General features: G+C 33.6%; 3 protein-coding genes across 5 annotated transcripts; 2 read left to right on the plus strand and 1 right to left on the minus strand.

Moving 5' to 3' along the window:
* Positions 1-1,100: 1,100 nt before the first annotated feature.
* LOC101218620 lies at positions 1,101-8,160 on the minus strand. The gene is made up of 8 exons (XM_004143858.3): positions 7,596-8,160; positions 7,032-7,094; positions 5,080-5,823; positions 4,848-4,982; positions 4,696-4,779; positions 2,590-2,652; positions 2,412-2,498; positions 1,101-1,631 (listed from the first exon to the last, which is right to left on the minus strand). The coding sequence occupies exons 1-8, from the start codon at positions 7,968-7,970 to the stop codon at positions 1,350-1,352; spliced, it is 1,833 nt and encodes a 610-aa protein (XP_004143906.1). The 5' UTR covers positions 7,971-8,160; the 3' UTR covers positions 1,101-1,349.
* Positions 8,161-10,601: 2,441 nt separating this feature from the next.
* GSH1 (glutamate--cysteine ligase, chloroplastic) lies at positions 10,602-16,754 on the plus strand. 3 transcript variants are annotated; one of them, XM_011656445.2, is made up of 16 exons: positions 10,602-10,739; positions 10,910-11,279; positions 11,734-11,884; positions 12,071-12,178; positions 12,383-12,475; positions 12,687-12,770; positions 12,897-12,965; positions 13,045-13,115; positions 13,204-13,272; positions 13,926-14,019; positions 14,125-14,214; positions 14,293-14,373; positions 14,629-14,721; positions 15,323-15,403; positions 15,502-15,571; positions 16,267-16,754. In XM_011656445.2, exons 2-16 carry the CDS (start codon positions 10,945-10,947, stop codon positions 16,353-16,355), a joined length of 1,578 nt encoding a protein of 525 aa, XP_011654747.1. In that variant the 5' UTR covers positions 10,602-10,739; positions 10,910-10,944; the 3' UTR covers positions 16,356-16,754.
* A 3,658-nt stretch (positions 16,755-20,412) lies between these two features.
* Positions 20,413-23,426, plus strand: LOC101219333 (tubulin beta chain). Its single transcript, XM_004143861.3, has 3 exons — positions 20,413-21,085; positions 21,703-21,972; positions 22,485-23,426. Exons 1-3 carry the CDS (start codon positions 20,692-20,694, stop codon positions 23,144-23,146), a joined length of 1,326 nt encoding a protein of 441 aa, XP_004143909.2. The 5' UTR covers positions 20,413-20,691; the 3' UTR covers positions 23,147-23,426.
* Positions 23,427-23,669: the final 243 nt, after the last annotated feature.

Here is a 23,669-nt window from a genome sequence, read left to right on the forward strand (position 1 = left end):
AAAAAGAATTATAAAACACAAATTTTCATTTACTTCATCACGTACTTATTAAAAGCGTTCTAAAGAAAAATGTAAATTAAAATGTGATATTGTTTTTAAACTTTGGCATAGATAACTCAATTGTGGAAATTTCACCAACAAAAACTGTAATAAAAGCAGACATAACTTAAAAACTGAAAACAGAAAATAAAATGTTATTCTACGAGCCTTTAGCTTCGAGAGTTTTATTTTTTAAAAAATTTGAACATTATATTCTTTCAATCTATATTAAAACTTTTACAACTTTTCATTTTTAGTCCAACTCCATTCATCATTTAGTGTTGCATTAAAATCTCATCAGAATTAAATATTTGTATAGTACCATTTATTTTCCTAATATCTGCATGTGTACGAAAAAATAAATGGAAGCATATTAAAAATTGAACCTCAACAGAATTGAAAATTGTAAATTAAGGACCAGAAAGAAATTACATTTTCAAAAGTTAGAGCAAGAGTCCAAGAACAGAAACCATAACAAGAAACCCAAGAGCATTAAACACAAAGTACCAACCTTTAAAATAATTGTGAGTCTGAGATCCATTTAATAAAGTAATAATTTAACTAATAATAGACTGTGCATTAGTCATCCATAGTATACTGTTAGAAAATTTGAATGAGATGCAAATAAATAACACAACAAACTAAATTATATCACAAACTCCAACTTCCATATTTGAGTTGTTAGTGGTTAATTAAGTGGTCAATCATAAAATGAAAAATAACAAAGAGAAAAAGGAGCAACACTGAAAAATATATCGTTCGCCCCGAACTCGAGACTATTTTGCACCACAAAACTCCACCAAACAGCCCAACCAACAAGAACAACTTGATTTTCAGTAGCAATAAGACAAACCTCCAACCCAACAAGAAAAATACACATTGGATCTTTGCTTAATGCCAGTTTAAAATATTGAAAAATAAAAACTCCAATGCTCTCAATTTTTAATTCTTCTTCAGTCGTAAAATAACTCATGTTTAGAGATGAGCATTTCACTCGTGAGGTCAGGTACCCACCCCAAGTAATCCGCATTATGTTGGGAGTAAATGTAAAACTTATTAGAGATAAGCAAGTCATAATGACTATTTATAAATCAAAATACCTCTTGGCAAAACCTTTACTCTTAAATCCGTCGAGTCTGCAAAAAAGTTAGGTCAAGTAGCGACTTTAACTGTAAACCTAGCAAACTACTTTACAACAGCTCGGGACAACAAACAAGAGGGTGGGAGAATTTAGATGCATATGGTAACCTGTCTATAAGCTGTACACTGAGATTGATTGTAAAAGTAAACAAGACACACTAAATTACTCACTATGCATTTTTAGCAGGTTCTGAATTATCTTCCTTTTTAGACTTGTTAGATTTCTGGCTATCCACTACTGGCATGTACGCTTCACTCGTCTTCTTGAAGAGTTCCTCGGCGGCTTTTTCGGGTTCACGAGGACTGAGTAGACTCTTCTCCACATCTTCAAATTTAGCAGTTGCCCAAGGTGCGGTTCCAACATTCTTAGTAGAATTAGTTGTATCTATTGTCAGCATGGATAACTCATCCCTGGAGGCATACCAAGAATGACCACAGGCAATGCACTCCAACTGGCATTGTAAAACTGGGATATGTTAGCATCGTATATTTTTATCCACAGGTGTTTCCAGCTGTTTCATTTTTCTAAAACAAACTACAAACCTACAGACTAAGAAGCACACATATGGATTTGAGATACAAATACAACATAACACGAATACAGCGAAGCATCATATTTTAAAAATCTAGAGAATGATACAGCAAGTATACTTTTATTAAAGTATATGTTTTTAAATTCAAAGTAAGTGGATTGACACACGTTCATTTATATGTTAAAAAATTAAGCTTGATGTATTTCATCCTTATAAACTATTATCGACATAAATGTGTCTTTTTAGACTACTCAACTCTGTGTATCTAACACATTTGTTGCACTAAAAGTGTCTAATACATGTCCAACATGTTCAGACACGAACATGCTTGCCAAACTAGAGCATATGTGCTTCTTAGACTACAAAACTACAAAAGCATAGCATATTGGAGGACAAAATACACTGTCTAGATCTTATACTACAATTGGTACCATCCATTGCAATTGTTGACGAGTATAAGTGGTAGACGCATTTATACCTTCCCTAAAATTGAAGATTTGGTCTCACCTGACCTTCACATAATCATTGAATTGAAATAAATAAATTTCTTAAAAAAACAAACAATATACACAAGTATATATTTCAGCTATATAGAAGCACTAGTTCTCAAACTCAACACATCTCAGAGATAATGCCATATGTCAGGTTGATTTTGACCGGTCTAAGGCAAAGCAAAATTCGAGAAAGAAAGAATGGGACCTTATATCGTTGTCCATGTCCTGTTTGGATGATGTCCCTGACACCCACTTTACGTTCTGTGCATCTTGAACACCGAGCATCTGTCATCTGTTTCATATTATATGGTCATTTATTAAGTTAGGTGCAAATAAAATGGTTAAATGAAATGAGAAGGGAGAAATGGAAGAAATAAGCAGACCTGCATACGCTCAGACTCATCAGGCTCTTTAGTTGCTGCCGACTCCTCAGCGGTTAGTCCATCCTGTCATGAACAATTACAGTAACTTCTACTGTCTTGGTTTGAAAATATATGTACGTCCACACACACACTTAAAAGTAATAATAATAATAAAGAGTTATGCAGCTCCTGCCCATAGGCAGATGAACATGTACTAATGTTTCTAAAAGGTTAGAAGATCAAGGCAAACAAAAGCTATCAAATTATAAATCTGAAGGGAGAATAGACTCTAAAATGATACACATGAAAATGACACGGAATGGAGAAAGCACCCTAGTTTGTATAAAATTTTGAATCTGGAAAACATGGTCATCGCTATTCCATTCCAAATGATAACAGCAACCCTTTTTATAATTATGGTAATCCCGTGCTTGTTTACTTCATGGGGTACATGTCCATCCAAAAGTGATATACATGTTTTTGTTCCTTTTTTTAAGAAGGCACACAACTGTTATCTTTTTGTATCTACCTATTTCTCCCTCCACTGTTTTCCTATTGATTCGCTTTCTCACATTTTTATGATAGATTTGTTTTTTTTTACTCTGGTATTTTAAGACCGTTTGATAACAAATTCATTTTTTAGTTTTCTATTTGTGAAATTTATGTATTTTCTCCTCATTTTCCTATTACGGTTTTCACCTATCTAAAAGAAACACATAAATTCCTAGTCCAATTCTATAATCATAAAAAATGAAAACAACTTTTAATAGTTCTAAAAACTTAGCTTGGGTTTTGAAAATATTAGTAGAAAATGGATAATAAAGCATATGAACCTATGGATGGAAGTAATTATTAATAAGCTTATTTTGTAATAACCAAAAAACAGCTAGTTATCAAATACAGCCTTAGATTATTGATACCCTCCGTGTTATGTTATTAACTTATTTTTTAAAAAAATTAAACTACACTCAAATGAAAATTTCTTATACTCAAAAATCAAGGAAAAAGAAATAGAGAAAAGAGTCGAATTGAGGACAAGACAGAAAAGACGGGTGATAAAACTCTCTAATCACAGGCACCCAGGATAGATATTGAACCTAGCCATAGAGTTCACACCTCTCCAAGGACCATTGACCTCTATAAATACTCTTCTATTTCTATTTCTTTCTTACCAAACGTGTCATGAGTTAGCAAAAGAGGTTGTGTACCACAGGGCTCCTCTCTAATCCTTAAAAGGGAGTGATACATCTCATTCAACGTATGGAAATAGCCTTAGAAACTCAGTTTCTTACCAAAACAAAGCCTCGTGGCTAAGCAACCCTTTCCATTTCAAAACATAAATAAAATTTAGTCAAAAAAGCAAAAAAATATGAAAAAAAAAATCAGGAGAAATTCGTGACTGGTTACTTTTAATGTAAATTACAAGTTAGTTTATAGGAGATCATGAAATTTTCCCAAACATTAATAATTAACTGAAGTTGCTTTAGGCTAGTTTTGCCATAGGTTTCAAGTATGGTCTTATCTTCTTTCCTCCCTTTTTCCCCATTTGATAGCAGGGAGGATGGAGAAATTCTGAATCAATCTTAGGCCACGATAGTTAATCTATCTTTAACAACAAACAGACAATAAGCATACCAGCTCTTTTTGAACTTCATCTGTTATTGTGAATATCACAATAGCCTACACCTACTATGAGACAGAAATTTTAGTGATTTCCAACAGCTTAAATTCAATTTAAAGGCAAGAATGGAAATTCCAAAGTCCCAACATGATCAAACCTGTATTATTTGAACTTAGCAAAAAAATAAGAGTTTTACCCAGAAAGCTCATAATGGAAAAAAACAGCATGTTTAAACAACAGATCACACAAAATTGAACAGATAGAGTATATTTTCCATAAGTAAAAGGACGTCACAGTGATTTCTTGTTTTACTATCCATTTCTACGCTCCATATGATATTCAAATTTCATTCCAAAAAATCCACCAGGTGGTTAAGAGGCAAGAAATATAGCCATCTAGCTCATCAATTGAGCTAACTGATATGTTAGATGTTGTGAGTTGTACAAGTTAACATGATTCTAGGCGTTAAAGTTAAAACAAGAGAAGGGATATGATCATCGTAGTACCTTGAGCTCATTGGGTGACATATTCAGGATTTTTGACGGTTCCAACTCTCCATTTAACAGCCGTTGAGCTAGTAAACGAGTATTCTGCCAAGAGAATGAAATAATCAATTGATGAGTATGCATTGACACAAAAGAACAGATAGACTTCAAACCTTGAGATTGAACACCAATTGCCGCATTTTTTGGTTATACTTCTGGAAATCAGCAGACAAAGCATCATTGGACACCTTCTCAAGAGCAGTTATTGCCGGAACAGCTGCATCCGGCCAGATAAAAGACTTGCTGCTCTGCAAAACCACAAATAGAAAAGTTGGAAAAAGTATAGAACGTTCACTGATAATATGTTCACAAAAGATACACAATAACAGTAACTAATCAGCATACCTTAGCATTCTTCTCTGCCGCAATTGATAATTCTGGATTTTTATTTTCAAGGTTCACACCATTAGCAGCAGTTTTTCCTATATCACCTTCATGCGTCTTTTCAGGAGAATGACATATGTACTGAACCCCCTCCAAAAGTTTTTCCAACCATCTATCTCTATGAGTTTCACCTGTTAGAACTTCAAATATTTCTAAAATGGAGTAGTACTCTGATCGGTTTGTTGTACAGCTTCCTGGTGTTTCAGCTTTTGAGCTGAGATCAGATCTGGTTGTCTCTGATTCATCTCTTGTGACATCAAGAGGAGAAATATTTTTTCTTTTGAAACTCCTTTTAGTTTTCAACTGGTCTTCTTGATCAGCTGGGGCATCTTCAGGCTCAATATCGGGGAGATCACCCAACCGTGCCATAGTCTTCTTGACAAGCTCATCAATTTCCTGCTGCTTTGAATCTTCATAATCCTTATCAGTTAGTTTCCAAAGTTTTCTTTCGACTGTGTCATACACTTTTCGCACAATGAATCCAGGATGTTGCTTACGAATTGGAAGTTGCTTATGCAATGGAACAAAATGCACAACACATTTGTGCATTACAGATTCTGCAGGAACCTGATCACGGTGGAAACTATAAAACAGCTCTCGAGTATCATGTGATTGCCAACTTCCACCCCCCTTTTTTTCAGCTTCTTCAGGACGGTAGAACCACTGCCCAGTGACCATCATGCCATCTTTGTTCTGAGTAATATCCTATCAATAGGACCAAGTTCCACTGTTCAGGGACAAGAGAGTGGGTAGCTAACTTCCTCTGCAGATTACAAGTATTTGCATACATATAAAAACAAGAACTGGCATATAAGAACAAACTAAACAATATATCAAGTCAAAAAAGAAAACCATTTAGGAAGAACCCAATGTCCTACAAACTTCAAGTTTCATCCAGATGGCAGGTTAGAGTTTAGAATCCTCAAAGAATCCAAAAATCATCAGGTAACTTCTCATATTCAGTCTTCATGGCCCCACACAGTGTCATAGGATAGAATGGCCAAAAGGTTAACAGTTTAGAACGAATCCAAAACCACTGACGCTTTAAGTGTGAGACATATATATTTTTTTAAAATCCAAGAATCCACTATTCTTGTTTAAGGATAGGACATGTTGATCTTTTATTTTAATATCCTTACGCTTCCGAACCCAACTTTCACATACCTCACCTAATACTGTGAGATAAATTAACCACCAAACCCTACAACTTTTCTAGAGAGTAACAGGTGGGGTGATGACTTAACCTTCAACATCTTGATGGAGAATATATGCCTTCACCAATTGAACAATATTCAGGTTTGCACTATCCAATCCTACAACTTTTAGAGTTGAAAAAAACATAGATTCCAAATAAGTACTGATATCGTCAAAGGCATTTAAATTTCCAAAATATTTTTCCAGCACAGGGAGTTACCAGTTGAATAAAAAATGTATCAACCGTTCAAATAGCAAATGTCCAACCATCTGAATTGAGCCCCAATTACACAAATGTTTTCCTCAAAGAGAGGGTGGAAAAAAATTATGCCACCATAACCAATTTCATTGTCCATAACCATTTAAATTTGCTTTGTAAACATCCCATTTGGATAGACTTCCTCATACATAGATGGGCAGGCACCCCCTCAAGTGGTCAGCAAAAATATAAAGGGAGCTCGCTCCATTTGCCTCATTCATTAAAAAATAAATTAACATTGTAATGCACTTCCACAAACACAAAAAACCAATAGAAAAAAAATATATATTAACCTCAGAATTTTGACACCCTGAAACTGCAAAAAGAAACACCGATTGGTTCAAGTAAAACCTTTTCAGATCACCTATCAAAGTGTATCACAAGTTTATATCACAAAAATCGGGACATAGCAAAACATTGGATGACAAGAAAACAGACAAGAAAAAATTAAGCATGTTACCTTAATAATTGCCACATAAGGTTTTTGATCCTTGTCCTCGGGAACTAGAAGTACCGGATCCTCCTACCACCAATTAGAAGGAAATTAATTAGAATAAACAGTGATGAAGGTAGTGTGAATGAAGTCCATCTTCACTGGAGAACAAATATAACGAGAAGCTTCTCGTTACATGGAATCTCCCTTAAGCATAAACATCTAGAATTCAAATGGAAAAGGTATGAACAAAATTGCAACAATGTTGCCGACCAATGAAGCACAAAAGGAGATACTGCCATCCTTTTAAACGTTTAAGTCATAGACATGTACAAAACTACATTAGTGTTATTACTTGAGATAACAAATTCTGAACGAGATGCCATCAAATTATAAATAAACCAAGCCCTAGCTACCAACAACTATAGGTATCCAAATTTTACGCCTCCATTCCCGCATTTTTCTCAATCCACACAACTGCCAATACTAAGGAGTCTACTAAACAATTTGAAAAAACATCACAAACTAATTAAACTTCTCATAACTCTTGCAACAACAAACACCACCAACCAATAACACAAAATAACTCACGAGATCATATCTGTTGCCATCATATTCAAACGCATTGTAATGATTCTTCCTTCCCCTTCCTTTTCCCGAAACCCTAACAACGTCCCCTATCGGCTTCGCATCCTCTTGCGACTGATCGTCGTCGTCGTCATCTTCATCCTCCGCCTGCTGTTGTTTAGACGCTTCCATCTTCTTCTCTCCCTTATTACTACTTTTCCTACTCCTGCGATGCTTCTCATCCCCTTCCACCTCCTCCTCCTCCTCTTGAAGCTTCATCTTCTTCCTCTTCCTACGAATTGGCAAGTTGTCGTCTGAATTTGAGGATTGCTGCTTCATTGCTGGTACTTCGTCTTCCTCATCGCTAGTGGAAACCTGCGCAAATCTTCGGTTCCCCATCGTGAAATGAATGGCGAATTTCGTGCTAGTGGCTGACTATAGGTCGTCGAATTTTTTGTGACAGTGGAATTTTTGTCCTTGCAATTGAGAAGAAATGGAATTTGTGTTTTCGCGGGGAAGAAAAAAGGCTAAACCAAGAAAGGGGCTTTTATAGAATGTGGACCCGGTTAGAAGTAGCTCGCCCGCTTTCTCCCGCTTTCTCTCGCACTCGCTGAACCCTGCCCTGCCGCACTACGGGTGAAATAAAAGGATCCTAAATTACTATTTTAACCCCCTTTACTTGAGCTTTGTCGCTTTACTGAGATTCGATTTTAGTCTTTTTAAGTGTGAATTTTCTTCGATTTTAGTTCTTTATTGTGTTTTGTCTTTTTTTTTTAATTATTATTATTATTATTTTGATTCATTTTAGTTTTATAATTTTAATTTTTGTTTATTTTGATTCTCCAACTTTTTAAAACTGACCATTGTGCTTTTCGTTTTTATTTTTACTTTCTTTTCAAACAATGAAAATGATTATCTTTCAAAATTTGATAGACCAAAAAGAATTAAAACTATAAGTATAATAACAAAAGTAAATAATTTAAAAATATAATTACTCGAATGAATTAATTTTGAATTACAAAGATCCTAATAAACTAGGGATAAAAATACTAATGACAATTTATTATTTAAATATATTTTCAATAAATTTTAAATTTAGTCTATCAAATTTAACTTTTAACTTTAGTGTGATTGTGATTTTTAAATTTATGTTAAAAAATATTAATAGATAATGAAAAGTTTTGAAAAAAAAGTAATAATAATAAACTAACGTCAATAACTAAATTTAAGATTAAAAGTCAGTATTAAAAGTGGGCTTTTAAAAAGTAACAACTAGGTATGAATAACTCTCAATGTGTTAATCAAACTTATACGTTAACCTTGTTTTTTATACTTTATTTTGTTGTTGTCAAATTAGTTCCCACTAATTAGTTGTTTTTAATTTGGTCCTTGATACATATATGGTCAAGTTGAGTTACGAGGTTTATAAGTAATATGTACGTAAAGTTAGCTTTTCAAAAGCAAAGTTGTTTGGCACAAGTTGGAAAGTGCGTGTTTAAAGTCCAAGGTTTTTAAAGCAAATGTTTGTAACAAAATTTGATTATCTCTTAGCATTTTCCGTTTGTTTAACTTTTTGATAAAGAATAACATATAATAATAATAAAAACAATAATATTCACATGCCAAAAACACAATCAAGTGCACACAACCTATTTAAAATAACTATAACAACATCAACGACGATACAACATGTACTACAATAAATTAAAATGAGTCAAGTGGTAAGAAAACGAGACATTTTGCTTAGCTTATAACAAAATTTATGATTTATTTCCATAAAAAACACAAATTCATATTGCTATTAAATATGAAATTAAAAGTTGATAAATTTGAAGCATAAAATTTAATTTTTTATTTGAGCATTTTTTTAAATAGAAAAATAAATTAAATATTTATAAGTTATATCAAAAAATTTAATTTTATCAATGATAACTACTAATAAATTTTTATGACTCTCTATCAGTGACACTGTATATTGGTGACTATCAATATCTATTATTTATAAAAATATGAAATTTTGCTATAAACGGTAAATATTTTGTCAAATTTACTATTTTTTGACAACTCATATTTTTTATTTAATATGTCATCTACTAAAGTTATAGAGTTATTTTCAAATATAGGAAAATGAACAAATTATTTACAAAACACATCAAATCTAATAGTGATAAAATGGATAGATATCACCGATGGCAACCATATTCAGCTATATTTATAAATATATATTTTGATAAGTTTTATTATTCAAATTAATTTTACAATTTTTTAATCACCAAATTAAAACTTAGTAAATGGACAAAAAGATTTTTTTTTTTTTTAAAGACTCAGCATACTTTGTAATGAAGTGAAAAACAAATAAAAGAGAGGAAATCAAATTCCTCTCGTCTTCCTCCCAGCCGCCTCCTTCTCCTCATCCGCCGCCGTCATCGTTCTTCCACCTGTGCCGTCATCCAGTCCCAACGGTCAGGCTGTTTATTTTTTGTTTCTTTTCTAAACTTATCTTATTTTTTATGATTTATATATTTTTTGAAGTACAATAAATAAAAATAATAATTTTATAGTTTTTAAAATTAGACTTTATTGAAAAGTAGCGACAACAGACTTAATCCAAATAGAATGAAGTCTTGTGTTTAATTTTGTTTTAATGTAATAAAACGAAAATCTACTAAAAGAGTTTATAATTAACTAGTCGTTTAATTACAAAAAAATGATTAACAATCTAATTATGTTTGATTATTAGATGTTGTGATCCACGTTTAATGTATCCTAAACGTATAACATTATTTTTTTTAGAAGTTATAAATAGTAAAATAAATATATATGATAAATGAACGCACATGTGGTTGATTTTAATTTAGATTTTATATGGTTATTCATTCTAATAAATTGTGTTGGATACATTATATTTGCAACAATCTCTAGAAAGCTACGTGGCAAGAGGGGAGGTTAGTGGTTCAGAGTAAAAGTGTAGGCCGCACCGCACCGAATCTTGCTACTACTATTTCTGAGACTTTTTTTTAATCTTTCTTTCTCCATTTGATTACACGAAAGATAGGAAAAGTGAAAAAGCTAAAGAACAAAAGTTTCTTTCGGCATCTTTCGCTCTCCAAATATATCTTAAGAACAAGCAGATTTCCAAATCAACACCGAAGAATTCCACTCTTTCAGGTAACAATCTTCGTGTTCGATCCTTCTATCTTGTGTTTTGCAGTTGAATTTCCTATTGCTTTTCGATTTTTGTTATCATTTTTGTGAAGCTGCTTCTTGTAGTTGTAGTATGGATTTGTTTTTACTGTATTTTGTTGTTTAGTTATGGAACTCTTCTTTGGAATAGATAGTAACTGAGCGGTTGCACATTGTTTAGAATCACGCTATGGCTCTCGCTTCACACACTGGTTCAGCTCACCGGATTGGTGCTGAGACTCTACGATGCAGAGGAGGAAATATGGCTTTCAACTTCTCGACTCATGCGGAGTCGTTGAAGATGAAGGAGATTCTTCTCGGTTCATCTTCTTTATCGTGTAGCTCTGGTAATATCATGCATGGCTTGCATATAGACAGCGCGAGGATGGCGTCGAAGCGAGGAGGTAGGGTGATTGTTGCTGCCAGTCCTCCAACCGAGGACGCTACAGTGGCTGCTGAACCGTTGACAAAAGAGGATCTCGTCGCTTATTTAGCTTCTGGATGCAAGCCTAAGGAAAAATGGAGGTTAATAGTCATATGCTTTATCCCTATTTATATCAGAAAACCATTTTCTGAGTTGCTAGACTAACTGAATAGATTTGTTTTCGTGTTATATTGCTTTCCTCACCGTAGTTGTTAGCTTATTTTATTAATCGTATGTTTACTTGACTGTAAGCTTTCAGGTCTAGTTAGGTACATACATAGTCGGATTCATATACTGTTTCTGTTTTTCCGTGTGCTGCATACTCCTTAATCTTTAGTCCGTTTTAAATGTATCTCTTAAGCCCGCTAGTGTGGTATTATTATTCCTCTATCAGGTTCTTGCATATAACTTCATAATGCCAGTCACTGTAATCGGGATGCATGAGTGTTTATGTTTTTTTTTGGGGGGATTTTTCTTTACCTGTTTTACTGCGATTTGAAGACCTTATCATGTTGGCATTCTCTTTTTGATAATTTGATCATGAGTACCCTGCAGAATTGGTACAGAACATGAGAAGTTCGGTTTTAATATTGAAACTTTACGTCCCATGACGTATGACCAAATAGCTGGATTGCTAAATGGGATTGCAGAGAGGTTTGACTGGGAAAAAATAATGGAGGGCGACAACATTATAGGGCTCCAACAGGTAAACCACATCCCCTGTCTGTAAAAAAAGGGGAAGTAGAAACTTAGTTTATATGCACCTCATGTAACTTGTTTAATGTATCAAAAGAAATTTCCTTAGTAAATGCTCTATCAATTTATTAATAGAAGAATATCCTTATTTGTTCCTTTGAATTCATTTGAATGACCTGAGATTACTATGAAGTAGGGAAAGCAAAGTATTTCACTGGAGCCTGGTGGTCAATTTGAACTTAGTGGTGCCCCCCTTGAAACTCTGCATCAAACATGTGCTGAAGTTAATTCACACCTTTACCAGGTTTGTGCATTCTGCTGTATGTTGGTCCTGCATGGGCTGCAGGCATTTTCTGTTTATTCTTGATGCCTGATTTTGATTTTTTCAGAAGTTCCAAGGGTTCATCTCATAATTATTTATTTGATACCGAAGAATTATAGAGACTTGATACTGATTTCAAATATCTATATGAGGTGTTATTGGGTTTTTAATTGTAATTTTCTTTAGGTGAAAGCTGTTGCTGAGGAAATGGGTATTGGATTTTTAGGAATTGGATTCCAGCCTAAATGGAGACGAGAAGACATACCTATAATGCCCAAGGTATAACTGCAAACTAAATATAGTGTCTACATTAAGAAAAATCATGTTCAATTTTTAGTTGGGGGGGGGGGGGAGGGGGGGGGGGATACGACAATCACACTGAATTATTATATTTTGCGTTTCCGTTGGTTCCTTCATGCCTATTTCACTAGCTTTCTCTCTATTTTTTGCTTTCCTCACATGTCTTACATTAATAGTTCTTTGGTCTTAGGGACGATATGAGATTATGAGGAATTACATGCCCAAAGTTGGTTCGCTTGGACTGGATATGATGTTTAGGACGTGTACTGTGCAGGTGAGAGATAAAAATAAATGCTATAGGTATTTGGTTTCATTGAATTTATCTCCTCTAAGTTAGGTCAGGCCATCATTTCTAAATCTGATCAATTGTTCAAGCATCTTTCTCTAATGATTTTTTTAGGTTAATCTAGATTTTGATTCAGAGGCTGACATGATCAGAAAGTTCCGAGCGGGTCTTGCTTTACAGCCTGTGAGAATTTTTGTCTTTTTGTATTTTTTCTATCTAAGAATTGTGTCTACTGTGTCTAACTACGTGGATAAGTGATCAGATAGCAACTGCTCTGTTTGCAAATTCTCCATTTACTGATGGAAAACCAAATGGTTACTTGAGCATGAGAAGGTTTGCCCAATACTCATGATCTTGTTTCTTTCACAGCCCCGTCCCTTTTCTCCCTTTCGTAATGAATTGGTTTTATGCATTTGAACAGCCAGATCTGGACTGATACTGATAATGACCGCACTGGCATGCTTCCATTTGTTTTTGATGACTCATTTGGGTAATCTGCCACTTTTAGAACTGAGTGTTTTCTTTTAAAATCTTTCCTAGGCTTTCTCCATCCTTACTATATGTTGATGAAATTCAGTGTTCTCTTTTGTTAACTTTCATGACTTACTTAGGCAAGTTATTCTCTTCAACTATATGTTGAGATGGGCAAGTTGTACTAGTCACCCACATATATTAAAAAAGTAGTATGGCTACTTTTGAGGTGGAAAGTGAAGACTTGTTTATTTAGAAAGCCAATTGGCAGTTTGTAGCATGTGTTATGATTGTTCAATGAAGCTTATTCAGTTTCTAAAAAAAGAAAAAGAAATATAACATTCTCAAACCGAGGGCCCAAATGGAGTTTGAACTTGTAATCTTCATTGGGATTGGGTGATAGGGTATAATCTTCTCTCCCCTCATGTGTTTTTTGCTATTTAATGAAAGTTTAATGTTTCTTTTCCTTGAAAAAGAATGGCAGGAATAGAAAAACTGTGCTCCGCGAGCTTCCACTTGCTCTTTCTGTAGAAAATTCCTTAATTTTTTTACGGGGTTTCAAGGATACTTTTTATGGGATTGTAGTTCTTTTTTGTTTTGTCTGTTACTTGCAGCCCCTTGGTGCCCTTGCCATGACAATTTCTTGTTATCTTTCCTTTTGTCAAAATGCAGATTTGAGAAGTATGTTGACTATGCTCTTGATGTTCCAATGTATTTCATATATCGGAAAAAGAAATATATCGACTGTTCTGGAATGTCCTTCAGGGTATGCATTACCTTTCATAGTCGTCCAAGCAAAGCTTTCTGTTCATTTTAATCTGTATTTTTTTGGTATTAATTATCAAGGTATGGTTGGAATATCTTTCTGCAGGATTTTATGGCAGGGAAGCTCCCTCCAGTTCCTGGAGAACTTCCTACCCTAACTGATTGGGAAAATCATTTGACTACAATATTTCCAGAGGTATTGTACACTTGATTTACTCCAACAGTACGGTTGTTATGACCTGATTCTAGGATCTATTTTTCCCTCATTACTCAGGTCAGACTGAAGAGATACTTGGAGATGAGGGGTAGTGATGGAGGCCCTTGGAGGAGATTATGTGCTCTCCCAGCATTTTGGGTAACTTTCATGATATAATTAGACTCTGTAGACCTCTTATTAGACTTGGATGTGATGTGTATCCTATTAATAGATTCTTGTAAATTTGTTTGTTTGTTTGTTTTTTTTTTTTTCTTGGGGGGTGGGGTGTTCTTTTGTTTTCAAGCGGTTCCTTATTTCAGCTTCTTTTAGTATTTTTCTTGAACTCATCTGATTTGTAACTATATTAGAACCGAATGTTTAGAGTAATGCTAATGTTATCTCTTCAAATGTCAGGTTGGTTTGTTATATGACGAAGTTTCCCTACAAAACGTTTTAGACATAATAGCTGACTGGACACAGGGAGAAAGACAAATGTTGAGGAATAAGGTAATTTTCTGTTTGATACCTGATTCCAACTTGAGAGAAGCATCCAAGCAGGGCACCCTCTAGCCCTCATCCTGATTTTTATAAATGGTTTAGCCCATTGGATATTTATTAAGGAAATACATGGTTTCCCATGGAGTAGTTGAATTTCTGTTCAAACGTTGGCAATTCTCTCTTTCCCTCATAAAACTTGTTACAAAACTGCATGTGTGTTTTTGTGTTTATTATGCTTTGTATCGTCTTCAGTGTGTCTCTGGGCGTGTTTTTGAGCTATGAATCTAGAGTGTGTTCAACAACAGGACAAGATCCCAATACTATGGGGCATCCTTATATAGGGCCACCTATTGTGGACATGTGGTTCCTGTCTAACCGATGCATGCTCGTAAGGGGTTATTCATTGCCCTTTCCATGATACCTACAGCTGAGCCAATGATATCTGAAGACCATGAATGTTTTTCCTGTATTTTGTAGTTTATGTTAGCATCCTGAACTGCTTTATAGGCAAGGAGTATTCCCAGCAACCTACAATTTGAACTAGGTTAGGAAATTGAAACGTGTTGCAATAAATGGTACATGCCTTCATTATGCTATCTTTTTATATTAGGTTCCAGTAAGTGGTCTTAAGACCCCATTTCGTGATGGGTTGGTGAAGCACGTTGCTCAAGATATTGTTAAGTTGGCAAAGGTATATCTAGCAAAATTATTTTCTATTGTAGATGCTGGTCTTATAACTATTATTGGTACCACTAATGTTGAGCCTGAAACAAAATTTCTACACTTCAGGACGGCTTGGAGAGAAGAGGTTTCAAGGAGTCTGGCTTCTTGAATGAAGTGACTGAAGTAGCTAGAACAGGTGAGGATAATTTTTTATGTTAACTTTTAAAAGTATACATTCAATTGAAACCAGAGTTTATTCTTTGATGCCCTTGCTTGAACTATAATGCAAGTTGTCATGATGCTAAGCTTTTGAGTTATTTGGCAATGCCCTCCGAGATCTTAAAGTCAATCCACCAAAGTGGAGAGTGGGGGTTTTTCATTTTTGAAAATTAAGCTTATTTCCTATCAAATTCCTACCATGGTTTTCATCTTTCTTTAGTAAATTGTGAATATTTACCTAAATTCCAAAAATAGAAACAAGTTTTTAAAACTACATTTTTAAGTTCTTAAAAATTGGCTTGGTTTTTTCTTTTGAAAACATTGCTTTGTATATAAGCATGCAAGAAAATATAGAAAGGCAGAGGTGTTTATAGCCTTAATTTTAAAAAGTTGAAAACTTAAAACCAAATCGTTAGCAAAGCCTTATTAATTTAAAACCATTGTTTTCCGGAGGATTAGTGGAGGTGGGCTTGAGCTAATTAAGAAATGGTCCCAACTAGTCAAACAAAACAAGCAAATTACTCATTTTGAAAATGATGCACGATCAAATAAGTCCAATCAAAGCCAATTGTCTCCAATTTGGTTATTGTTATGATTTCATCAAATTCCTTATTTTGCATACATTTTTGGAGCCCTAAAATTGACCCTGTACGGGATTAATCTCTATTACAGGTGTGACACCAGCTGAAAAACTGTTGGAATTGTATAATGGAAAATGGGAACAAAAGGTCGATCCAGTTTTTGAGGAGCTTCTATATTGAGCTGCATCTCTTGTACTGTAACATTGCAATGGATCACTGGTAGGCTGTTCTGTCAATGTGTAAGGCTCCCCCTAGTTTTCCTTCGCATCTCAGTTTTAATAATTCTCATTTCTCTTTGAATTATTGAAATTGATACACAAACAATAACACTGTGTCCTCTCGGGGAACCGAAACTTCTCCCTAGCTTTGGTGGTATTCATATAGCTGATGTAATTCTATGATGGCCTTCTTCTGAATTGTGGTTCATTGTAATGTAACCCCCCGCACAAACACACACACACACACAAAGGAGAAAATTAGAGGATGCTCATTGTAGAGAAGAATCAAAGCTTATTGAGCCATTTTTCTGTCATGTCATTGACAGGAAGCAATAAACCTTCTGTTCATCCTTTCGGCTTTTTTTTTCTTCTTTTTTTCTTTTTTAAGCATAAACAACGGGATGGGAGAGTGTACCACTAACCTCTAGTGATGGGAAAAAAAAAACTCCCAACAAATTCCCAACGCTTTCTAGATTTACTTTACCAAACGAAGAGAAACGGATGTTTTGAGTTTTGGGTGTTGTTATTAGTTATTTATTTGTTTTATTCTTTACTTTTCCTTCTTTCTTCTAAATGTTTTTTTATCCATTCTTTTTTCAAAGTGTTTGATTTGGAACTATGTTGGTACTTTTGAAATGTCTTCGCAATTTAGTTTTATAACTGTGTATATATTTAATTTCATGGTAGCTGTACCTTGGAATTTAGGGGTTTTTTTCCCAAAGAATGATAATATTTTAGTTTCTGTCAAAATGACTAGTGAGAAGCTTAATTTTCGTACTATCAACTTATAGGTTTGAAGTTTGATTGTACCTCGTGGGTTAAAAAAAAATGTAATGAAGTTTCTTCATGATACACGTCAGCTTCCATTATTATTGGACGTCAAAGATAATTACTCTACGATGCAAATAAATTAGAAACATAAAAATACATACTAAAATGTTAAGTAATATCTTCTCTAAAAAATTATCAACTACTGTTATGCCGTTCATGATATTTTTACTATCCAAATTCTTAAACTTTACTTGTATTAAAAAAAAGTTATTGATAGTTGGAGAAATTAAGATTCAAGAATTACGAAAAATCAATGAACCCTTCTTTTTTATTTCTTTCCGTTTTCAAGTTCTGAAATCTATTATTAAAATAGAAAAAAAAAATAAAAAACCTAATACTAATCAATTAAACATTTCTTCCAATAAAGTCAATTTTAAAATAGTTATGATTTGAATATTGTTAGGCAGACAGACATTTTCCATCCATGCTCTTACCCATCACTTGTTGCTTACATAATAGCAATTTGCTTTTTTCTTAAAACAGAAAACCCAAACAATTATAAATATTTTAAAAAAAAAAACTATGAAGAAAAAGTCCAAAATACCACCACACAAATATAATTGTGTTTTTGTGACATTGGATTCCAATTCAAAGCAAGTAGCTACCTTCCATTGTTTTGTAGGACATTGAGATACAAAAATCCCACAAATCATTATTTAAAAAGCTGCACACATGATGACAGACCACTTCCATCCATCCATTGTTTCAATAATTGAATACTCATATCACCTCTATTCCCATAAAATCTCATCATTCAGTTCAAATACAACCAACAAAATTAACCCAACCGAATGCAATTTATGTTTGAATTGGGCTTTTTGAATTTGAATTATAGTATTGAATTCATTTCATTTTCACAGTTTTTAATTAACTATGTTTTTTCACTTTTTATCATTTCATTCTTTTCTTAATTGGATCTACATTTCAACACTTTTATGATTTTGAGTAATCCTAATTACAATTTTTGTTATTCGAACAACCTCCTAAAAAATCTCTCACATTTTCCATTTCCAACCTCCACCATATCATCTGGCATTCATAATAAATGCACCAGCTTGTCTAAATCGATTGGTGAATTAAACAATTTAAAAAAACAGTTTCAAATTTAATTTTCAAGTGATTGTGAGAAATAAAATAGAGTTAAACTAAGTCAAGAATGTCTTCTTTTTGTGCTAACTTTAAGGAGATTTTAATATGTAATCCATTCTCTATGCTTAAGGATTTTTTCTAATTATAAGAATAATTAATAATTTTTTTAGACAGTTTGAAAATTAATGTATGAAATTTATAATTGATTGTTTTAGTTTAACTTTTAGATTTGTGTGAGTGAATCAATTTAAAATTTTTATTGATACTATATTTAATATGCCACATTTTCAAATATCAAATCAATAAAATCGATAATTATAATCGATTCATGAATAATTTTTAAAAGAAATCTTAATCGAGAGTTCAAAACAATTTAGTTTATAGTTTAATTTATAAAATGTTCATCCAAGTTAAACAGTAATAAAAAGTGTAAATGAATGTACTTACAAAAAGTCAAGGTTTAAATTGACACAAACATTATTCATTAGTCAATTGATTTTTTTTTAGAATTTTAATAATGAATAATTAAGAAAATATTAAATTTTAGACACTATAGGTGAATAATTCGAGATGGAGGGAACTGTTATGGTGAGGCTAAGATGCATTCTCCAACAAGTATAGAGAAACTAATTCATGAGGTCCACACATATGCTTTTTCCAATCTATAATTAAAGTTATAAGACAAAATTTTAGTTTGAAAGTATCATTCAACAATAGTTTAAGGAAAAAAAATATATCTCTAAATCTCACTGAATAGAAGAATGTTACAATGTTCGAAATAACTTATTTGTAATTTTGAATTATTTTTTCAAATAATAAACTGCGGCTAATATATTGACAGTGAACTATATAAATATTTATATTGATTCTTTGGTGCTCTACATTTTTGTTTTCTTTCATTTGTCAATTCCTTAACATAGATGGAGATTAAATTGTAAAATTAAATTTTATGATACAGAGATATGGTTTAATAAAAGACTGAGAATTGTTTACGATAATTTTATCAAACTACGAGAACTACTAATAAAGTTTTATTTGTTTTAATTTGAAGGCTTTTTCTGACCCATGAACCTATTTCATGATATAAGTTGTTTAGGGGTTGCAATAGTAACCAAATAAAGTTGATGATCAAAGGTTAACAACTCATGAAAACTTCCAAATTCATTTGTGTTTCAATTATTTTCTTAACCTTCTTTTTTTGGTCACTTTAGTTTAAAAAGTGAATCAGTTGAATCATCATTATTGTTCTTTAATTTCTTGGATGAAAAATATTAATGTTGATTATGGTGATGAGTTAAGTCCAATTCTTCATCAAATCACACCAAATTAGGAACAAAAAAACATCAATTTTAAGGTGTAAATCCATTTCTAATGGCTAAAATGTCAAGCATCCCACCAAACCAACAATCTCTAAACCCATTTTTACTCCACTAATCTAATGTTTAATAATAATCAACAAGGTTTTGCACATCCCTTTCTTTTAGTTAATAATCATTTAAGACCAAAGGTCAAAAGTACCCCTAATGGATCAAAATTGAAATTATATAGCATTTAAGGATATAAAGACTACAAATATTAATAACCTAGCTTAGAGCTTAAGGGATACACTAGACATCAACCAAAATATCAATAGTTTATTTGGGTAGAGAATCTAAAAGCAAATAATTGGATGAAAATAAAGTTGTATTTTATGTTTTAAGATGAATATTTGATAAATTTGATCTAAACAAAGTGTAATTACTCGATTATAATTACTCACTAAATATCAAATTGAATATAAACTATTACTAATTAATTTAGGAACATATTTTTACATTTTAAAAATTTAATAAAAATATTTTCAGAAGTAATTTTCAAAACAATATCGAATGGATCTCCCGTGACTAAATCAATAAATTAAAAAGAACATAAAACATAATCTAGATGATCTATCAAACACGAAATAAAAAAATATCTTTTTTAAGTAAACTCAATGATTTAGACAGGTAGGCAGAGGCAGGCATGAAGATAAGAGGATTGGATTAATTGGTGATTTGAAGTTATGAATAAAGACACAAGAACTAGCAGCTCTCCTCTTCTTGTCACCTTCCCTTGTCATCCAGCTCACACAACTCCAATTTGGAATTTGACAGGTCTCTCCTCACTCATACATTCCCACATGAAATTATTAATTGAATCTTCAACCATGTCTATGATTCTTCAGCTTCACTGTCCTTTTCCACCATTTTTTTCTTCAAGATAAAGACTAGTAAACTCCTTATATATCCCTCTGGCTCTCTTCCCATTCATCTGTGCAAATTCACAAACCATCTCCCATTTCCTTCTTGTTTATCTCTGTTTTTTTATTTTACACATCTGTTGAACTTCCCATCTGAAAAATGAGAGAAATTCTCCATATTCAAGCAGGACAGTGTGGAAACCAAATTGGAGCTAAGTTTTGGGAAGTTGTTTGTGATGAACATGGGATTGATCCTGCTGGAAATTACACCGGAAGTAGTAGCCTTCAACTCGAGAGGGTTAATGTTTACTACAACGAAGCGAGTGGGGGACGATATGTTCCAAGGGCTGTTTTGGTTGATCTTGAACCAGGAACCATGGACAGCCTCAGGACAGGTCCTTATGGGAATATATTTAGACCTGATAACTTTGTTTTTGGGCAAAATGGGGCTGGAAACAACTGGGCTAAGGGTCATTACACTGAAGGAGCTGAACTGGTTGATTCTGTTCTTGATGTGGTTCGCAAAGAAGCTGAGAATTGTGACTGTTTGCAAGGTATGAGTATGAGATTTTTCTTCCTTGATCTTCATTTCTTGGGCCATTTGAGTAGAAAGATGTTAACAATTGCTCCTTAGAGAATGAAAGAACTCTGTTTGGTGTATTGAGATATTGATATATTGATATATTGTGAATGCGAATTGATTCTATAACCTAAAGCTGAAAAGTGTGAGGTGTCCTGTTTTGGTTAACTTTAACTTATCAAATTATTAGGAGCTTAATATGGAATCATAAGAGGAAACCCAAGAAATGTTGTTGGAATGTCTTAGATTTATTATTTGACTATTCAAAATGCGGTATATAAACTCTCTAACTCTAGAGATGATGCTACTTTGTAATTCTGAATTATTCTTTCTGATAACAAACTATTCTCCCTTTGCCATAGATTAGATAACAAATTGTCACTGAACTATGCTAACTTTTTGTTGATTCTCTATTACTTTACATGTTTATGTTCTCTTCATCTGTCAATTCTTTAACATTTCCTTTCAAATTAATAATAATGGTACTTAGAAAGTTGTTCCAAATGAACTCTTATATTTGTGAATACAAGTGTTTAACACAAAGGTTGAATTCAAATCTTAGTTTGAATCTCGTTTGGTTGTGTGAAACAGGGTTTCAAGTTTGCCATTCACTTGGAGGAGGGACTGGATCTGGAATGGGAACTCTATTGATATCAAAGATCAGGGAAGAGTATCCTGACAGAATGATGTTAACTTTCTCTGTCTTCCCCTCACCTAAGGTCTCGGATACAGTGGTTGAGCCCTATAATGCCACTCTCTCTGTGCACCAGTTGGTTGAAAATGCTGATGAATGCATGGTTTTGGATAATGAAGCACTCTATGACATCTGCTTTAGGACCCTCAAGCTCACCAATCCAAGTTGTAAGTCTCTCTCTCAATATCACATTCTTGTCTAAGTTAACTATAGTTTTCGTCCTCTCACCACGGTGTGAGTTTTTAGCATCAAGAACGTGTATAAAAGATCAAATACACTTGGTTTAGATAAGGTTTAGAGTCTAAAGATGATAGTGTCGGGATATAAAATGTTGTGTTTAAATGGCTCTGATGTTGTTTTCTCCATAATTAAGATTGACAGTAACTTGTAGGATTTCAAGGTAATTTTCGGACTGACAAGAGAGTATTAAGAATATATGAAAAGTTTATAAGATTAGGTATATCTTCACCAGTTAGATCAAGTCTTAGGACTCACGATTAACTCAATACTTGACATGGGTCGTTCAACTCTTTCGTATCTTGTGTGGTTACACACCAAGAGACCAACTCTTAAATCAGTAAGTTGGTTTCAAGCTGTGGGAAGTCTGGTAGAAAATGTGTTGTGTAGCATTCTAACTGGAGATGTAATGGTTGTTTATTTGGATTTATATGTGTTTCAGTTGGTGATCTCAACCACTTGATTTCTACAACCATGAGTGGAGTTACATGCTGCCTTCGCTTCCCTGGCCAGCTCAACTCCGACCTCCGGAAGCTAGCTGTGAACCTCATCCCTTTCCCGCGCCTCCACTTCTTCATGGTCGGTTTTGCTCCCTTGACTGCTCGTGGCTCACAGCAGTACCGTGCACTCACCATCCCTGAGCTCACCCAACAAATGTGGGATGCCAAAAACATGATGTGTGCTGCTGATCCTCGCCATGGTCGATACCTAACTGCCTCAGCTTTATTCCGTGGCAAGATGAGCACCAAGGAAGTCGATGAACAAATGATAAATGTACAGAACAAGAACTCATCTTATTTTGTTGAGTGGATCCCAAACAATGTTAAATCAAGTGTTTGTGACATCCCTCCAACTGGGTTGTCAATGTCTTCAACATTCATGGGAAACTCGACCTCAATACAAGAGATGTTTCGGCGAGTTTCTGAACAATTCACGGTCATGTTCAGGAGGAAGGCGTTTTTGCATTGGTACACAGGGGAGGGAATGGATGAGATGGAGTTCACTGAGGCTGAGAGTAATATGAATGATTTGGTATCAGAGTACCAGCAGTATCAAGATGCTGTGGCAGAGGATGAGGAGGAGGTGGAAGAAGATGTGTTGTAGCGCTAATAAGAGACGAGGAAATTTGAAAATGTATCCTGATGAATCTCTGTTTGTGTTGCCAAGTATATAGGCTTTGGAGTGAATAAGTTCTTGTTTGATGAGATGGGTTTGGGTGTATTGATGTTCTAAATTTGTTGTTGCATTAAATTATTGACATATGGGATGAGTTCTGTAAGTATGAAAGGTTGAATGAAATGTTTGAGATTCCTTGCAGTAAACAGTTTCTATAAAATAAATTTTGGTTATTTTCACAGATGTGTGAAATAGACCTTTCAGAAAACACAACCTAACCAGGGTGGTAAAGTTATTCTTGAACTCTTTTGAAAGTTCAAAGGTAGTTTTGAAACTTTTAAAACTTCTAAAGTATTTTTGATACAAAGTGTAAAGTCATTTTTTTATAATTTAGCCTATGTTTTTCTTGTTTCTTATTTAAAAGAAGAGAAAAAGGATGGGGTACACAAAATGGAGATGCATTCCTATTTCCACCTATCTATAGATGTGTCTACCTCAATCTCTATCCCAA

Source organism: Cucumis sativus, chromosome 5 (assembly GCF_000004075.3).
Source record: "Cucumis sativus cultivar 9930 chromosome 5, Cucumber_9930_V3, whole genome shotgun sequence".
NCBI classification, from domain to species: domain Eukaryota; kingdom Viridiplantae; phylum Streptophyta; class Magnoliopsida; order Cucurbitales; family Cucurbitaceae; genus Cucumis; species Cucumis sativus.